General features: G+C 35.9%; 1 protein-coding gene across 2 annotated transcripts in view; it reads left to right on the top strand.

The window, feature by feature from the left end:
• EDD1 (glycine-tRNA ligase) overlaps positions 1 to 20,096 on the top strand; it is a 72,374-nt gene that overhangs the window by 13,057 nt on the left and 39,221 nt on the right. Inside the window, exons 7-17 of one of the 2 annotated variants that reach the window (XM_090308016.1) lie at positions 9,241 to 9,318; positions 9,615 to 9,689; positions 10,703 to 10,784; positions 10,895 to 10,965; positions 12,034 to 12,150; positions 12,271 to 12,372; positions 12,891 to 13,017; positions 13,758 to 13,841; positions 15,409 to 15,495; positions 17,426 to 17,527; positions 18,155 to 18,218. In XM_090308016.1, the coding sequence (XP_090164142.1) occupies positions 9,281 to 9,318; positions 9,615 to 9,689; positions 10,703 to 10,784; positions 10,895 to 10,965; positions 12,034 to 12,150; positions 12,271 to 12,372; positions 12,891 to 13,017; positions 13,758 to 13,841; positions 15,409 to 15,495; positions 17,426 to 17,527; positions 18,155 to 18,218 (949 nt within the window). In that variant the 5' untranslated portion in view covers positions 9,241 to 9,280. The remainder of the gene's footprint in view (positions 1 to 9,240; positions 9,319 to 9,614; positions 9,690 to 10,702; positions 10,785 to 10,894; positions 10,966 to 12,033; positions 12,151 to 12,270; positions 12,373 to 12,890; positions 13,018 to 13,757; positions 13,842 to 15,408; positions 15,496 to 17,425; positions 17,528 to 18,154; positions 18,219 to 20,096) is intronic. The other variant, XM_039018333.2, reaches the window with a different exon arrangement.

Here is a 20,096-nt window from a genome sequence, read left to right as displayed (position 1 = left end):
AGAGATAGTGAGAGGCAAGCTTCTTTTGCAGCACACTTGAGCAGTTTAGGGACCCAAAAACCATTATCCAAAGGACTATGTTTATTCTCCTTGGACTTTTTGATTTCCAAAGAGCTTCATAAAGTAGAGGATCAATTCGGGGGGATTTGTGAAGGAAGTTGGTTAAAGATTTAACCGAGAAGGCTCCATTAGGATCCAAAGACCAAACCTTTGAGTTCGGGCGATCTTGCACCTTTAGGCTAGAGATGAGACTTAACAAATCTTGAAATTCAGTAATCTCTTCATCTTTTAAGTACCTCCTAAAAGAGATGCTCCAAGAGTTGGTGGTGTGGTCCCAATGCTCTCTCAAAGAGTCATTTGGATGAGTGGCCAATCTAAATAATCTAGAAAATCTGGATGAAAGGGGAAGATTGCCCATCCAAGTATCTAACCAAAAGCCAATATTAAGCCCATTGCCCAAGACAAACACCGACAAATTTTCCACCTTCAACCAAGCTCTTGAAATGCTGATCCATGGGCTTCTAAGGCAGCCCACTGCCTTACCGGAGGTGTGACCCCTGAAAATGCTACTGCCATGTATACTTTTGACCACTCTGCACCAAAGGGAAGAGCTTTCAAGCTGGAATCTCTAGTTTTGCTAAAAGAGCTAGATTTTTCTCTTTTAATCTACCCAAACCGAGGCCACCTTCTTCATAAGATTTGGACACAAGTTCCCATTTGGCTAAATGATTTAAATTACCCCCTTTGTGGCCTTCCCAAAAGAAATTCCTCAAAATTCTTTCTAAGATATGCAACACTTTTTTAGGAATCAAGAAGGAAGACATGTAGTAAGTGGGGAGGTTTGAGAGTACCGACTTACAAAGGGTTGCTCTTCCTCCTCTTGAAATGTTGTATCTTCTCCATTTATCAAGAGTTCCATGAAGTTTATCAATAACAGGCTGCCAGAAATCAATCTTTTTCGGGTAACCTCCCAAAGGAAGTCCTAAATAGAGAAGGGGAAGTTGCTCTGCTTTACAATTGAACTTTTCTGCCCACTTATTCAGCATGTCTTGGCCAATGTTTATACCACAAAGAGATGATTTCTCCCAATTAATTTTCTGTCCAAAACACCATTCAAAAAGGTCAAGAGTAGCTCGAAGAGATTCTAACATATCATCATCATATTTGCAAAAGATAAGGGTGTCATCGGCAAATTGCAAAATTGAAACGTGGACTTGATCCTTCCCAACCAAAAATCCTTCAAAGCAATCTTTCTCATGTAACCGGTTGATTAAGGCATTTAAGACGTCTCCCACAAGGATGAAGAGGAAAGGAGAAAGGGGATCTCCTTGCCTAATTCCTCTAGATGTAACTATCTTTCCACGAGGCCTTCCATTGATAAAGATGGAGAATTTTGGATTGGTGATGCACCCCAAAATCCAAGATATCCATTTTGAGTTGAAATTCTTTCCAATTAGGACTTTTTCAAGGAATGACCAGTCCACTCTATCAAATGCTTTCTCCAAATCAAGCTTTAGAAGCCATCATTTCTTCCTTTTCGATCTATAGTCCTCGATTGCTTCATTTGCAATTAGGACGGGGTCTAGGATATGTCTTCCCTCAATAAACGCACTTTGAGTGGGGGCAATTATGCTTGGCATGATTCTTTTTAGTCTCTCCACTAGGACTTTTGCTATTATCTTGTACAAGAGGGTAGTGAGACTAATTGGTTTGAAGTCTTTGACTTTCACTGCATCAGTCTTTTTTGGAATTAGACAAATAAAGTTCTCTTTAATACATGAATTGAGCTTACCGTTGCTGTAGAAATCAGCAAACATTTTGTTTAACGTTTGACATTTGATTGAAAGGGAGAATTCATCTTTTGAGCTGTCGGAGACTAGATTTTGCTCTCATCCCACATTGTGAATATGCCTCCCGATTTTCCTTTAGCTTCCACCAAGACCCATCTTACCTCTTTTGAGCTCCAAAGGCTTTTGATAAATAAGCCCTCAATTCTGTCTTTTTTTGTTTCTTGGATAAGGACAATATCAGGATTGACTTTTTTCAGAAATCTTTTTAGAAGCAGTCTTTTTGATGAATCCCCTAAACCTCTTGTGTTCCAAGTAACTATCTTCATTAAGGCTCACCGAGGATTCTTCAACACTTTTCCTTTTGATCAAGCTAAAATGAAATCACACTCTTTTATGATGGAGTGTAGATTCTGTGGTACAACTGACAAATTTAGAGGGGGGGGGGGGGTCGGGAAAATGCTTTCACTAACCTGTGAATGTTCATCCGGGGGGAGGAAGAGCTGACTTAGGGAGAAGTCCATGTCTTCTTGATTGTCATCAAGTTCTTTTTTATCTTCATCATCATTAATATCTAGTTCCTCACTGCTCACACTAGCTAACAAGTCATCATCTGAGTCTTGGGAGAATGAAGAGGAGAAAATAAACTTGTTACGGCTGGGAAATTGGCTATCTGAAGAGATGTTATCACTTCAGGTGCAATGTAGAGAAGGTTGGATAGGACTTTCCCTATTAGGCCTCAAAGTTTGAGGGTTGGCTTGTAGGTTAGCACAACTTACTTCAAGAATATCCAGGTTGGAGATGGCTGACCAAGGGTTTTGAAAGGATGTGTGCTTTTTGATGAAGTGTCTGGGAAAAGGACTCAGCCCAAATGAATTCGATTTTGCAGAAATGTGATGCTTGAGTGTCTTAATCTTTTTCACCTTTTGGATTCGTCTGTGGGAGGAAGGAATGGAGACCAAGGCCTTCGGCTTCTCTGTGATAAAATCTTGAGTAACAGACTTCTCAAACTTGGTTGAAGACGAACCGGCATTCTGATTAGGAAGGGTTGGACCGGGTTTTCCCGAGTCAATTTTGGTGCCTTTGTGAGAAGAATTTGAAGGGTCACGACCCTCTGTTTTACTTTCAATCAATAGATATTCTTGGTGCCTTTTTTAGGGGAAGTTGAAGGGTCGCGCCCCTCTGTAATTTTTTCTTTAATTAAGACTTTGTCCTTTTCAGACGGCCTGAAGGTGGTTGCTCAGGAAGATCAAAAGGCAGAGGCATGAGGCATGAATGGGGGGCGGCTCAGATTTCGAACGGCCTCTTAACTTCTTGGCTTTGGATTCAATCTCTCTCATCTTGCTTTTTTTATTATCCACAAAGACTCCTGGACTTCTAGAGAACTTAATGTTGCAATTAGAGGGAAGTAGGAAGTTGAATTTGAATTTAATGGATCACAAAAAAATCCTTCATCACTTTTAACTTCATTAATCCGAATTAAATCAATAGGATTTGTAAAGTCAGATTCAAATAAGTTACCACTGACCTTACTAGGAGGGCTGGATGATGAGATATCTCCAAAATTCAAGTAGATTGATCCTCCTTTTTCATTTGATATGTCAATTGTTGCTGGGATAAAACCACAAAGATTCTCCTTCACTTTAATTTTGGCCTCTGAAACATCGATCAAGTTAAGTGTCTCCATAGCCATGCTTTCTAATCCCTCAAAGTATTTTCGAATGGCCTCGAAGGTCTGTTTGCACCAATAATCCAGAGGTAAGTTCTTGATAGAGATCTAACCCCTATAACCCCTGACATAAGCTGGTTTGCCATGGGAGGAGTTGTTCCATCTTTCGAATTTCAGATGGAAGGAGCCAAATTTCTGCCATTTGCCTGAGAAGTTATCTAGTTCATCCAATGAGTCTCGGTCCATTGTTACCAGGGCATTTTCTGCAAATAAAGGATTGATAATAACATTAGATTGAAAGTGGTCTTTGAGTGCCTTACAAATGTCAAGCCAATTATCGAATTCAAAAAGACATGAGATAATCCAAGGGTTAGAGAAATCAGGTTGGAGCACATCAGCTTGCTTGATCACCCATTGATGCTGCCTATTCTGTTTTTTGACCACCAAAACAGGGGAGACAAGGGAACTCTGGTCCCTTGGGGAAGTCTGTGGCTGAAGAGGGGGGCTCAGTGTGTCTACAACTGAAGGGGGGGATTTGTTCTCAAAAGAACACAAGTTGTATCATTTACACGATTGAATAAGATTTGAGGTATTTTCTTTTACTTGAGTGTGCATTAAGTGGTATCAGAGCTCTCGATCCAAGGTTGACTTCTGTCAAATCAGATCTTTTCCCGTCAATTACCATGGTTGCGGAAGCTTCCTCCACCTTCGAAGGTCGTTTGAATGATGTTGAACCTGCGGTCATTGACATCAACAAGCAACTCTCTACTATCACCAAGGCCGTAGAAAATCTTACGCAATAGTTTACTCCCTTCACTGCCACCCATTCTGCTCCAAGAATCTCCACCGAAGGAAGAACCAATCTTCAAGATTACTCTCAAGAACATAGGTTGATGAGGTCCAATGACCTTTCTTTGCCTAGGTTTATGGGAGATGACTCTGACTCCTTGGATGAAGATGAAATAATAGTGCAAGAAATTCATTAAAGATTTCAAGAAGACATGTAGGAGACCAAGAATACCAAGAACAACCCGACTACAAAATTAAGATGGATCTTCCACCTTTTAACGGTTGAATGGATATTGAAAGGTTCCTCGATTGGGTCAAGAATGTTGAAAACTTCTTTGCTTATGCTAACACGGTTGAGAAAAAGAGGTCCGATTGGTTGCATATAAACTCTTAAGTGATGCATGTGCATGGTGGGAATAAACTGAGAACAATTGAAGGTATTATGGCAAACCACCCATTCGGAGTTGGAAAAAAATGTTGCGGCTAATGAAGAAACGGTTCCTCCCCATGAACTATCAGCAAGTGCTTTATAGCAAGTACCAACAATGCCGTCAAGGGGATTGCTCCATTGCTGATTACATCGAGGAATTCCATCGTCTTGGGGCAAGAAAAACTTACTTGAGACCGAGCAACAGCAAATTGCAATATTTGTGTTTGGACTTCCAGTGGTCATCAAGAAAATTGTCAATCTATATCCATTAGCTTACCTCGCAGGTGCCATTGCTCTAGCCACAAAGATTGAAGAGGAGGAAGAAGCAACCCCGGTCAAGAACTCATCCAATCGTTTCCCATGGGAGAAGCAATCAAATTCCTACAAGAAATCCAATCTTGAATCCAATAAATCTTCTACTCCTCGAGACAGAAATTCAGTGGCCCGAAAGGAGGACCATGCCAAGAAGGGAGCCTCCACGAGTAAAGGTAATGAAGGTTCTACTCTTTGAAGAAATTTTAACCCCTATAACTGTCCTACTTTAGGAAAATGCTTCCGGTGCGGACAGCAAGGACATCTTTCAAACGAGTGCCCACAAAGAAGAACTCTAAACATTCAAGAAGAGGAAGATCTGGCCCAAGAACAACAAGATTCGGATGGAGATGCCAATTTCTTGCAAGCAGATGATGGGGATCAGCTTTCTTGTATCATTCAAAAGATTCTCCTCACACCTAAAACTGAGAGGCATCCACAAAGAAATGCCCTCTTTTGGACTCGATGCACGGTAAATGGTAAGGTCTGCTAGATAATAATAGATAGTGGTAGCTGCGAAAATGTTGTGTCTAAAGAACTTGTAAATGCTCTTAAGCTTAAAACTGAGGCACATCCTAATCCATATAAGATAAGTTAGATAAAGAAAGGTGGCGAAGCATCAGTCCATGAATTATGTTTTGTCCCTTTATCAATAGGTAATCAATATAAAGACCAAGTAGTTCGTGACATTATAGATATGGACGTTTGCCATATACTTTTAGGTCGACCGTGGCAGTACGATAACCAAACTGTCCACAAAGGAAGAAGTAATACCTATGAGTTCATGTGGTTAGGTAAATAACTTGTTCTTCTACCTTTAGAAAAAGTGGAAGATAAGAAACCAACAAAGCATCAGTCACAACTTTTTACTTTAACTACCAAATCTGAATTTTTAAAGATTAAGGATCCACTTGTTGCCTTGGTAGTAAAAGAAGACGTCTTTAAAGAAACACCTATCCCTATACCTGTGGAAATGAAATCTTGATTGGATAAGTTTCCTACTTTAATCGAGGAGCCCTCTTCTTTACCACCTTTACGTAACATTCAACACCAAATCGACCTCATCCCTGTTAGTACTTTACCTCATCTTCCCTATTATAGAAGGAGCCCTAAAGAACACACTATTTTACATGAACAAATACAAGAGTTACTAACTAAAGGCCTTATTCAACCTAGTTTGAGTCCTTGTGCAGTTCCCGCCGTGTTAGCTCCTATAAAAGATGGGTCTTGGAGATTATGTGTTGATAGTAGGGTTGTTAATAAGATCACAATAAAATATTGATTCCCTATACCTAGGCTTAGTGATCTTCTAGATCAATTAGGAGGAGCTTCCTTATTTTCAAACGTAGATCTAAAGAGTGCATATCACCAAATCCAAATTAAACCAGGAGATGAGTGGAAAACTACCTTCAAAACTAATGTTGGTTTACTTGAGTGGCTTGTTATGTCGTTTGGTCTGTCTAATGCATCAAGTACATTTATGAGATTAATGAATCAAGTCTTACAATCGTTTATAAATAAATTTGTGGTTGTTTATTTCGATGATATTCTTATTTATAGTTGTTGTTATAATGATTACTTATTACATTTACATTCCGTTTTTAAGGTATTGCATGATAACCAATTAGTCATCAATCTTAAAAAATGTAGTTTCTTCGGTGCACAAATTAATTTCTTAGGCTTTTTAATTAGCAAGGAAGGAATAGCTATAGATCCTAAGAAAATTGAGGCCATTAGTAATTGGCAGCAACCTACAACAGTTAGAGAAGTCCAATGTTTCCTAGGACTAGCTTCTTCTTATAGAAGGTTCATAAGAAACTTTAGTTCCATTGCCACACCACTTACTAATTGCCTTGAAAAGAACAATTTCCATTGGGGGCAACGATCAAATTGACAGCTTTAATACTCTTAAAACACTTCTAGCGTTACCTGACTTCCAAAAACCCTTTGAAGTCAATGTTGATGCTTCTGGTCTTGGAATTGGAGCTGCCTTGTCTCAGAACAAACATCCTATTGAATTTTTTAGTGAAAAGTTAAGTAGTTGCTAGGAAAAAATGGTCTACTTATGAACAAGAATTATATGCTTTAGTTAGGGCCCTTAAGACTTGGGAACATTATTTACTAGTAAAAGAATTTGTTCTTCTCACTTGACGATTTTTCTCTTAAGTTTCTTCAATCTCAAAAATCAATCAACAGGATGCATGCTCATTGTTTGCAATTTCTTCAAGGATTTAATTTTGTTATTAAACATACTAATGGTAATGATAATAAAGTGGCAGACGCTTTAAGCCACAAAGGTACTGTTCTTTCTCTTCTCAAAGGTGAAATTATAGTGTTTGATCATATTTGTGATTTATATTCTACCGACCTGGATTTTGGAAAAATTTGGAATGATTGTGCTAACCACATCCCATTCAAAGACTTTTGCATTGTGCATGGGTATTTATTTAAAGGAGACACTATTTGCATACCACACACCTCTTAGAAAGTCTATCAATAAGGAAGCTCATGCTAACGGTCTTGTTGGGCACTTCGGGAGGGATAAAACACTCACTTTAATCAATTCCCGTTTCTATTGGCCACAATTACAAAAAGATGTAACTAACTTTGTTAAAAGATGCTATATTTGCCAAACTTCTAAAGGTTCAGCCAAAATACGGGTTTATACACACCTTTACCTATACCACAAACGATTTGGGAAGGCCTCTCCATGGATTTCATACTTGGTCTCCCTAAAACTCAACGTGGTAATGACTCCGTTTTGGTCGTTGTATAATCGTTAAATGGGACACTTCCTTGCATGTAAAAACAACTGCCGATGCTTTGAATATAGCAAATTTATTTTTCAATGAAATCGTTCGTCTACATGGAATTTCAAAAACAATAGTTTTCGATAGGGATGTCAAATTTATGAGCTTCTTTTGGAAATCCTTATGGAAAAGATTTGGTACAGGTTTACTTTATAGCACAACTAGCCATCCCCAAATGGATGGACAAACATAAGTGACAAACCGTACTCTTGGTAATCTAATCCGCTGCCGTAGTGGAGACAAACCCAAACAATTTGACCTTGCTTTAGCTCAAGCGGAATTCACATTCAACCACATGGCCAATTGATCAACAGGGAAGTCACCTTTCGAAATTGTATACACTAGATTGTCTAGACTCACTTTCGATCTTTCTAATTTACCTTCAATGTTGATCTTAGTGGAGAAGCAAACTTTATGGCTCAAAGAATTAAGGATATACATGAAGAAATTTGAGCTCATTTGGAGGAATCAAACGACAAATATAAAGAAGCTGTTGATGCTCATTGTAAACCAAAATCCTTTGCTATTGGAGACTTAGTCATGATTCACTTGAAGAAATCAAGACTACCAGCCGGCTTACATAACAAATTAACTAGCAAGAAGATGGGACCTTTTCACATCTTGGACAAATATGGTGACAATGCTTACAAGTTGGACCTTCCTCCTAACCTTCAGATAAGTCCAACTTTCAATGTAGTTGACATATTCCCATACCATCCCCCAGATGATTTTGCCCTAGCTACTTAACCTGAGGACGTGTTATTCCTTCTAGGGGAAAGGATTTGATGTGGGAACATAGTCTACTGTTATTTAAATTTAATAGAAGTCTAGCTGTATTTTCCTTTAGTATGTATATAAACCAGTGACCTACTAACCAGTCAGTTTAAGAGCCTTGTAACCGGCTGGCTCCCTATAAATGGGACTACATTTGTATCATTTACATGATTGAATAAGATTTGAGGTATTTTCTTTCACTTGAGTGTGCATCACAACTTCGCTCTAGAAGAAAAGTTACTTTTTTTTGTATTTTGAGCATTTGTCTTTTTTCATTCCCTTAATGAAAAGTTACGTATCCTCTCAAAATAAATAAATAAATAAATAAAAGTAAAACAAAACAAAAGAAAAAAGGATCCGAGATGAACTCAACTAAATCGCTTTAAGCAAAATCCAACAAAAATTTTAAATCTATAAAGCTTTGACAACTCCAAACTGGGTCTTTCATTTATGTTTGATTAATGTTGGGTTTTTTTTTTTTAAAGCATGCTGCAACAATGTTGATAAATTGGTGATGTCGAGAGGCATTCCTTGAAAAGTTGAGGAAATCAAGAAACTAATAAAAATTATTTAAATAAATAAATAAATATATGTGTGTGTTTGTGTATTTTGTGAATAGTTATTTTACACTTCTTAAATTCCTTTTGTTGATTTGGACTGCTCTTTTAGGTACTTGGCGCTTGGGGATTGGGATGGGAAATCTGGATGGATGGGATGGAGATTACACAATTCACTTACTTTCAGCAGGTATCAATAACTGGTCATTTGTTTCTGATAAGTATTATCAGTGTTGTTTAAGTGAAGAATGCCTCAAATGCAGCTATATGTGTGAACATACTATGCAATGAAACACTGAAGAAACTAGTGTAGCAAAATTTGATGCATGAGTTGAGAACTTTTTTCCTTTGTTGGAAGTGGCTATCATATGATTGGATATCGTTTCTTCCTGTTAGAGGGAAGTTCATTGTTTTTAAGATTTTGAAATTCATTGCATAGATTCAGTTATTTATCGACCTGCTTTATTGATCTCTCTCTATTTTCAGGCTGGAAGTCAACAACTATTGCCTGTATCTGTTGAAATCACTTATGGTCTTGAACGTATTCTCATGTTACTGCAGGTGATACAGTGTCTCTGTTGGCCTTGTAAGAATATTTTGATTATAACATAAACATGATAATTATGGTCATAAAAGAGTTTAATTATTATAATTCTTGTGAGAGTGGGAATTTGAAGTCCTATTCGAACGAAGTTGTTTATCAAAAAGAACAAATTTACATTGCATTAGCCCCATTTCATTATATCAATGAAAAGTTTTGTTTCTGTTAAAAAAAAAAAAGCTTAATTTTACGTTTAAGTGGAAAATAAAATCTTTTCATCGGCATGAGGATGCACTTTTGCCTGCTTCTCAGTTTGTAGCTAATACCAATCAGGGTTTTCTTGATCAATCTTCGGCATTGGGGTTATTGATAAGCCAGATCTTCTCCTTTTTTGGATGAGCTTCTCCAATTATCCACTTTTGGTTTTGGGGTCTTGCACTCTTTTTGTATTGGCCAATTTGTTATGGCTTCATTACTTTCTCTCTCCACTATCTGTTTTACATGGGTTATCTTCTTCTTTTTTCTTGGCATCTTCATATCTATCCTTTGATTGGACTCTCTTCATTTATAGTTTTGGATATTTCATTCATCAATAAAATGTTTCTTATCCAAAAAAAAAAAAAAAAAAAAAAAAAAAAAAAAGAAGAAGGAATCAAGACACAGTATGAAGAGAGTGAGGGTGTTAAAAGTTTAGAAATGAGAATATGCTGATAATAGGAGAATACAGAAGGGATTGAATCTTTATTCTTTGAACAATTAGTTTTTCATTGTTGGCCTACTAGTTGGCTTGTGGACCCTGGTTCAAGTTTCTTAATACCCTTCCTTGGTTTGGGCAATGGGCATTTTCTTACAAAGTGACTGTCTTCCTTCCTTTTTTCCCCTTATTTTCTTGGCAAGAAATGAATTGTATTTGTTTGAAAAAGTCATTGTGAAAATGAGGAGATATTTTTCTTCCTCGTGAAAATAAGGAGATATTTTTGGAGGAGTTATCTCTAGAAGAATGAATGGTTGAAAGATTTTTGAAAATATGTAGTTTAGCACTTTGGGCCAATTGGGTTGGAAGAAAGCTATGCTTCAAGAAATGTTACAGTCAGGAAGTGGCTTTGGAAAACACTGTACTCCCTTTCTTCTGTTCAAAGATTCTTATTTTCCTCTGATTTTCTAGTTTTACGCTGTTCCTGGTTCCCCCCACTTCATTGAGTTTTCCTCGATGTGACCTGTGCAGGGTGTTAATCATTTTAAGAAAATTCAGTATGCTGATGGAATCACTTACGGGGAGCTGTTCTTGGAGAACGAGTAAATGAATCACTTATTTGAATTTCTTTCTTTCTTTACTATATTATTATTAATACTATTAATACCAATATTAATTTTTTTTAAAATGGAAGAAAAATTCTCCATAAAGCTAAAGACAAACTGAAGAAGGCCAAAAAACCCTATCCATTCTGATTGTAGCTAGCAACCAAATTTTAAAACATACTTGGGTTGTTTAATCTAGATACTTTGTCCTTTTCTTTTATTTTTCATCTTATTATTTTCTTAAAAATTGGCTGTTTAAATGATTTACTTGCGTTGGTTATCATGTAATTCTTGATAACCTACTCTTTGGATTAATAGAAATGAAAACACAAGCAGGCGAATAAAAATAATTTTGATTCATGGGCAGTCACTTTGATCTTTATTCACATGCGATCAAGGTTTCTTCATTCTATTTATCATTTTCTTTTTTTTCTTTTTTTGTCATAGGACTGATAAAATATTAAATTTACTGTGACCTTTCAACTTAAGCTTTAAGGTTTAGTGATCTTAAGCTTTAAGGTTTAGTGATGATCTAACATTGTATTAGAGTAGGAGGTTTAGTGATTGAATCTTTGTAGTGTTATTTTTTCTCCAATTAATATTGATAACCTATTGTTTGACCTTATACAGATTTTTAAGCCCACTAGTGTGAGGAGAATAAAGTGTTGATTTAATATTAAGGGGAAAAAAGCAAGTCCAAAAAAAGAGCCTAAAACAAAAAGGGACTGTTTCATTTTTCTGAGTGAAAACTTGAATTCCAGCTAAATGAAAAAAAAGGTATTAATATAATATTAAATCTATCACAGTCCATCCATTTAGGATCTTAAGATTTTAGGTTTAGTGGCGATCCAATAGTTTTCTTTTCCAATAGGATTGAATTTGATATCCCTTAAAACCTACTTTATTTTTCTCATATATTTGATGCTTGCCGTTGTTATCTTATAGCTTTCCAAAATTCTCTTAAATTTCTTTACTTCTTTTGTCCCCTAAAATGTGATTGGATGAAGAAGCTTGAAGTATATGATTATTTCAATTTGTTATTGTATGTCTCTCCCTCTATTTCAGGAAGGAAATGAGTGCATATTATTTAGAACATGCCAATGTTCACCAGGTTCAGAAACATTTCGACATCTTTGAGGAGGAAGCTCATTCTTTGCTTGCGTTAGGATTAGCAATCCCTGCGTATGTTTCTTCCATTAATTGTACACTGATGCCCATTTTTTCTTTTAAATCTTTAATTCTTTCAAAAATTATTATTTGTGTAATTATTTTTTGACTAGCAAATGGCATACAACATAATAGGTATGATCAGGTTTTGAAGGCATCTCATGCTTTCAACATATTGGACTCAAGAGGCTTCATTGGGGTAACCGAGCGTGCTCGTTATTTTGGTCGAATGCGAAGGTTAGAGCAATACCTTTGATTTTTTTTTTCTCTTTCTTTGTTTTCTTTTTGCCTACGATAGAGACTTGAAGCAACTTATGATGAAGATTTTCCCTTTTGCTATGAAATATTTTTTGGGGCATTTGTTCTTATTGGTTAATTTTATTTTGATGTACTTTTTACCATTCTGATTTGTTTTGTCTTTGAATACTCCTCTTGCCTGTAATTACTCTATGCTTTATATATTTATGTTTACTTTTTCAATATTGTTACCTCTTTTGTTGCTGTACACGGCAAAACTCCTCTTAAATTAGGGCGTTCCTCTTTGATAGTGAGTAGATTACCCCATTATCTGCTTTTCTTTCAGCTTTTTGGCATTACTCATTTTCTTTAGTTTTGATTTTGAAAAGATGATTACTTTGAAATTCTTCTTTTCAGTTGCATGTTTCTCATACTTTTCATTGTACCGTTGCAATATTCATTATCCAAGTAATTAGTTTTAATTTCTTCATGTGCTGAAATTAATTTCATTCCATCAGTTTAGCTCGTCACTGTGCGCAACTGTGGTTGAAAACCCGAGAATCCCTAGGCCATCCACTTGGTGTTGTTTCTGATCCTGTTGATATTGTATGTCCCAAAGAACTTCTGGACGCAGCAGTCAAAAAGGTTAATGTCTATATGCTGGTGATTTAGTTCGTTATCATTATTGCTAATAATACCACTACATATGTATGAGGCTTGTTCGCATATGGATTAGATCTATTTGATACTTTTAATTGTTGTATTTGTTCAAATCAACTCCTTGGTTGGATCGTTTTGAGACAAAACGACATAATGCTTCCTCTTGGTGTAGTCTGTCCAATTCCTTTGCAGACTTCTCGGTTCAGGATATAAGCCTAAACTGGAGGGCATTCACATATCCAGCCTTTTAGTCTTCGTTCTTTTCAGTGGTCCATTTTGTATTAGTTTGGATTAATTTTGAACTTTGCTTCCTGTCCTTGTTGTTTTATGATGTATCGCTCACTTGTTCTTCGAGGTTGTTTTTGTAATTTCTGTTGATTTGTCGTCTCAATTTATATTGGATATGATGATGGTGTTATGGGGGTGTGAATTTAGTTGATATTCCCGAGTGCACCTACTGATTCTTAGGTCTCCTATTTTTATTGTATATATATTATACTTTGAGCATTATCTCATTTCATTACTTCAATGAAGAGACATCTCAGTTTCAAAAAAAAAAAAAAAAGAAAAAACAGTTTCAACAGAGTTATCCATTTCAATTCGGCAAACTAAGCTGCTCAATTCATGCATCATGTTTTCATATTTGTTTTACAATTTTTAAAATACTAGTTATTATTACTTGCACATTTTACCTTTATCAAGATATCATCTCTTATATGTGACAGGTGCATGAAGATGCAAGGTGGTTTGTTCTTGAAATTGGAACCGAAGAAATACCACCTAAAGATGTTGTGGATGCAAGCCAACAAGTATGGAATTATTTATTATTTGTCTTTCTTTTTGAAACATGAAAAACATACGAGGCAAGAGAGAGAAAAGGATCCTAGCAGATTACAGAACTACTGGTCACTGAAGATTACACAAAACCTTGATTACACAAAACCTTCCTATAGGTAGCAATGAAACGGAAGAATAATTTCACAATTTAGGGAAAAGTGCACCAAAAGGTTCCTACCCTAATCTTCCAGTTTCGAAGTAACCATGTGGAAAACCTCCAAATTTAGGGACGTTGCTCAAACAAGTTCATCTAGAAGCCAAAGTAACCATGTGGCATACCTACAAATTTAACTCATCGATTGCTGATTGCCAATTTACCTTAAGACCCGAGGCAACATCAAAAGTATTAATACTAGTAATCAGATTGTTGATCATATAATTGTTGTCTTTGCAAAACAAAAATTGTGTCCTCTGTGAATTGAACGTGATAAGTCTGTATGTTATCTTGGCCAACCTCAAACACTTCAAAGAAACTTTTGAAGAAGACTTCTCTAACAAACTACTCAGTATTTCACTGATTAGGAGAAAAAAGAAGGGGGACAGAGGATCCCCTACCTCAGACCACGAGAAACTAAGATTCTTCCTCTTGGATGACCAATATTGATGTTACTCTTTGAACAACTTATGCCAGCAGCGTGCGAGCAGCAAAGACAGACCCTTCAACTGAAGATGATTTGAATGACAGTTTGTAATTTTGGTACGTAATACACCCACGCAGGGAGAGAAAACTGGAAGGTTTCATGCCTTGAATATTACTAGCCTGATGTATGGTCGGTCCTACTAATCATTTCCTGTCTTGAAGATCATCAACCTGACGAAAGGATGCAGACCAACTCCTCCATAAACCTTTTAATCATAAACTTCATTACTTATTTGATAATTAAAGTATTTAGGAAATTCCTTTACTTTCATTCAAAAAATTTTAATAATTTTAGTAAAGCAGAATAGAAAATAGGTTAGCCTAATTATTATAATTTTATCAGTAAATGTCTACTAAATTGATCATATACATTTTAAAAATTTTAAGATTTTAAAAATAGTTATTGCAGCTAAACATGTTTCTAGATATTTAAATATTTTTAGTTATAACTCTATTTTCATTGTTTGTTTTTTTTCCCTTTCTAAATTAACATCACCTAGTAAAGGACCCAAATATTTTAAGGGTAACACTCCTGTTCAAATCCAATTACACGAGATGATCTTACTTCCCTGCTTGTTGCAGAAAAAAATAACTTCTTTAATCTTTATTTATAAATTGGGTATTGTATGGTTCTATTATTAGGATCATTTGAAAAGGGACTGTTAAAAAGTTACAAAGGAAAGAAAAATTTTACTACAAGGAGGGTTAAAGTGGTTGTGCTTGAAGTTTGTTGTGGCAGTTTCCTTTTCCTTCTGTAACAGATTCGTTCTCCCGAAAGTAATCTTCCTCTTATTGTTGTGTTCAGGGAAATAACTATCGTTACTATAATATTTCTGTTAACAAGCATTATCTTATTTCTCTTCTAGTTGATATTGACTATGTATGACCTTTTATTGCAGCTCAAAATATATATGTTGCAGTTGCTTGAAAAGCATAGATTAAGCCATGGTAATGTGCAAGCTTTTGGCACACCTCGTCGGCTAGTGGTATAGCAATAACTTCAGACCCGTTTTGCATGTTGACATGCTTTGACAATCTTTTGTGATAATTGAGAAGAGGTTATCTTGTAGATTGCTTTTGTAACTAAAATTCATTTGGTTGGGTTGAAATGATGGTGGCCTACATCTTGTCGAGGTGCCTAAAAATGAGAAGAGGTCTTAATTTATTTTCCCTATTAAAACAGATCCAAAATGTTTATTTATATACCTTCTCTTTTCCTTTGTCCTTGATTTGGATTTACTCTAACCTACCAGGCTACCGCAGGATGAGGAAGGATTAGAATTCTCTTTAAATAGCATCTCGTTGATTTCTTCTGTTCGTGGGATGGGGTGGGGTTTTTGGTTCTTTTGGTTAGTTTTTTGAGTTTTTTTGGCTTGTTGTTGGTTAGTTTTCCATTTTATTGACCTTTTAGTTGGTTTTTTCTTTCGGTGGTTGCTATTTTTGCTGATTAAGTCTCCCTTTAGGAAGTTGGGTTGAGGATCCCACATTGGAAAATCAAGAGATCACACAATCTTTATAAGATAGTCCTCTCATTGCCATTTAGTTTTGAGATGGAACCCTATGTTATCTAATATGGTATCAAAGACCATTAAGCCCAAATAAGCATTTGGTCCAAAAATTTTTTTTTTTTAAAAAAAGAACAAAAAATTGAGATCCGATCCAAGAATGTTGAATCCAAAGAGGCACCATCTTGAGGGGCATGTTGAGGATCCAACATTGGAAAAATTAAGAGACCTCACACTTTTTATAAGATAGATGAGCTACTTTCATTGCCAATTGGTGAGATGGAACCCCATCTTATCTAATAGGTTATTTCCCATAATTTTTTGTATCGTGGAGCTCATGCTTATCCTTCATGTGAGCAAGTAGTCCCCTAGAACTTTTAAACCTAGACCATTGCTTCTCTAGGAAAAAACAATACCCTCAATCTCAACTTCAATGTATGTTATGGCTGTTATAGTATCTATGTGAGCAAAGAAGCACAAACACGACACAGCGTAGACTTGCCGACATGTCAATTTCTACAAAAAGTAGGACACAAACATGTTGGGAACACTTTTTTTTTTTCAATTTATTATTAATATCATAAAATATATCCATATATCTTGATATATCAATACTTCTCAATAAACATAATGTGTAAATTTAACATAAAATAAAATATACATCAAAGTGAAGTCATTTATCAATATTTGAAATCTTAAAAGATATATATATATATATATATATATATATAAAAGAAAGGTTGACTGGGACTAGAGGAAGCAGATGTCATCCATAATTAGAAAAAGAATATTTAATCCAAACAATTTTTTTAGCATATTTGGACACATGTGGAACGTTTTAGTCTTCTGTTTATTTAGGACAATTTGGCGCGCAAGTTTGAAATGTTAAGCCTAAGAATGTTAAGTCTGGGAGATTAAGTTGGATTTAGATAGTTTGGGTTTAAGAAAACTATGTTTGGGATTATGGGTTTAGGAAGTATGGGATTAAGAAGTCTGTGTTTGGAGTCTTGGTTTAGGGAGCCTGGGAATTGAGTATAGATTTAGAAATCTTAGGTTTATGAAATATTTAGTTGTATTTAATCAATCGTAAATTTGATATTAGTTTGAATATGTCATCTCAATTATTTTAATATAGTTAAGTTCCAAATAAAAATACTTTTAGTGGAGGAAACTTTGAACTTTAACCTGGGTTTGGTTTACTGTTGTAATGTTTCCAAGCCTTTTTTCTCCCACTCATTGCAAGTATTCCGTAACTGCAAGACATTAATTGTATGTTATTTCTTTCATTGTATTCTTGAATTATGTTATATAGATGCTTTGTGAAACATACTTATTGCTCCCAAATTCATAGTATTCTATTAGTTTCAAATTTTAAATGTTCATAATCTTAAAAGATTTTCAACCTTTCCAGGTCACAGTTGAGAGTCTGTGTTCTAAACAAGTAGAGAAAGAGATTGAGGTCAGAGGACCTCCTGTTTCAAAAGCTTTTGATGACCAAGGAAATCCTACAAAGGTGAATGACTTCTCATCATCATTTGGATATTTTGGAAATCACAGGATTTTCCATTTTTAAATGACAATACTTAATTACTTGAGTAGCATCGTGGAATAAGTACAGATACAATTGATGCTTGCTGGAGGAAAAATAAAAGATGCATTTTAAATTCAACATACTTGTAGTACTGTTTCAATCGTTATAATAAAGCAATAATTTATTGAGGAGAAAGAATGTGCTATGTCTACGTTGTAGAGGCATGTGGCATGGAAACTTCGCCTAAGATCCAGACCATTTTCCAACAAATTACTATTTGAAGTTCCATTGTCTTGGAATATTAAGAAAGTGTTTTGGAGGCTTGATAAATGGAAGAGTACTTGTCTATCATTTCTTCAATGATCCCCCATTATCCTTTGAAGTTTCTATCTTATAAACATCAGTCTCTCTTTTCTTCAATGAAAAGTTCTAATTCTTGTTCGTTCCCCTTCTATTAATGTGTCAATCAGAGTCCATTCAAGTTTTGATTTGTTATAAAGTAATTTATTAGATGCTACGAGCCTACATCGGACGGATACTTGTTTTATTGCTTGTTGAAATATTTTCTTTTCACTCACATAGCTTATGAGACTAAGTATTTTGTGTTAGGCTGCTGAGGGCTTTTGCCGCAGATACTCCATCTCACGTGAATCGTTGTATAGGAAGATCGATGGTAAGTCTCCGGAGATGAGTATATAAATTACAAGCTTTCATTTAAAGTTCAAAACTCAAAAGTTCCTTTGGTTTTTTTTCTTTGGAAACAAGAAACAAACCTCTTCACAAAATGAGACTAATGCTGAAAGTACAAGAAGGATAAAAAATAACAATATCCTAAGGATCAGCAGGTGCACCCGGACATCTCAACTAGGTTGACACCTCCTTAGCACCCTCATCATATCCATACAAGCACTACACAAGCTTCAACTGAAAACCAAGGGCTAGAACTCAGCCCAAATAAAATAAGAACAAGTACATACGGTCACAACATAAAACCAAAACAAAACAAATTTAATACAAAATTCTTTACTGCAACCAAGACCAAACTGATGTAAACAATTACAAAAGAAGCTCAATACAGATTAACTAAAACAGTGTAGATCTGAGAGGCAAACAGCTAGCAATCTAGAAAAATGAAAGCCCACCAATTTAAGCATAAGTCTTGAATAGAATAGTCTTCAAAATCCTTGGATAATGTGCACCAAGAGGAAGCATTTCGACGAGCAGTTTCAAAGTGATCCAACCAGCCAGTTTGATTGTCATGGGACACCCTTTGGTTTCTTTCAAACCATAATTCAGCAAATAAGGCCTTAGTCATATTGACCCAAATTAGCCGAGGGCACTTTTTTAAGGGAATGACCAACTAAAACCTGCTGGAGATTGTCTCTGAATTCTCCAAACACCCAAACTACATTAAAAAAGGAGAAAAATCCCACCAACAGTTGGCTGAATATAAGCAAGCAAAGAATAAGTGCTGCAAATCTTCCCCATCCTTTTTACGCAAAAGGCAAATAGAAGGGGACAAACAACTAGAGGGTAACTTTCTTTGCATAACTGAGGAGCAATTTAGATGTCTGAATATCATTATCTACACAAGGATCTACACAAGGCTCTTGACTTTCCTCGGACTTTTAGACTTCCATAGTGCCCTGTAAAGAGATTTACCCAAAGGGGATGAAGTGGATAAGTGTGTTGTAAGGGATTTTACAGAAAAATTACTGGTTGCCTCTAAGGACCATGTTCTATCAAAATTCTCCGAAACCCTCCGATCTGAGATTTGTGCAAGCAATTCTTGATACTCAACAATCTTGTCATCTTTGGGCAAATGACGAAAAATAAGAGACCATGAGGACAGCGTGTTACCCCAATGTGCTGCTATGGACCCCTTTGGTAAGCAACTCTAAACAGTCTTGGGTATCGGATGTTTAAAAGAATAACATCAATCCACAGGTCAAGCCAAAATGCAATTCTATTACCATTTCCATGTTTAAAAGTAGCCAATGCTTCCACTTTCATCCAAGTTCTAGAGATGCTAATCAGGGCTTCTCAAACTATTAGCTGTCTTTCCCGTTGTGTGCCAGTTAAAGGAGTCTTTCCCATGGATACTTCTGATAACCTTGTCTCCAGAAGAAGTCTTCTTCGTCAATGTATCGCCAACCCCATTTAGCCAATAGTGCCAGATTCTTTGCTTTGAGACCACCAAAACCAAGTCCTCCATCCAATTGAGAATGTGTAACAAGGTCCCATTTTACCAAATGGTTTATCTTGCTTCCCGTGTGCCCTTCCCAAAGAAATTCTGCATGATTCTTTCCGAAGTAGAAATGACTTTGTCAGGCATTAAAAACAGACACATATAATATTTAGGAAAGTTGGAGAGCACTGATTTACACAAAGTAGCTTGCCCTCCTCTAGACAGATTAAATCTCCTCCGTTTATCTAGTTTTTTATGAACTTTATCTATCATTGGTTGCCAAAAGGAAGCTTTTGAAGCGGGATAAAAACAAAAAGATCATTTGTAGTTAGATGGTTTGTTTATTACATCCCCCATTTTTTT

The sequence above is a fragment of the Benincasa hispida genome, chromosome 12 (genome assembly GCF_027475165.1).
Source record: "Benincasa hispida cultivar pf3 chromosome 12, pf3_genome.v1.1, whole genome shotgun sequence".
NCBI classification, from domain to species: domain Eukaryota; kingdom Viridiplantae; phylum Streptophyta; class Magnoliopsida; order Cucurbitales; family Cucurbitaceae; genus Benincasa; species Benincasa hispida.
Note: the sequence above shows the minus strand (reverse complement) of the source record. Positions and strands in the feature narration are given on the sequence as shown.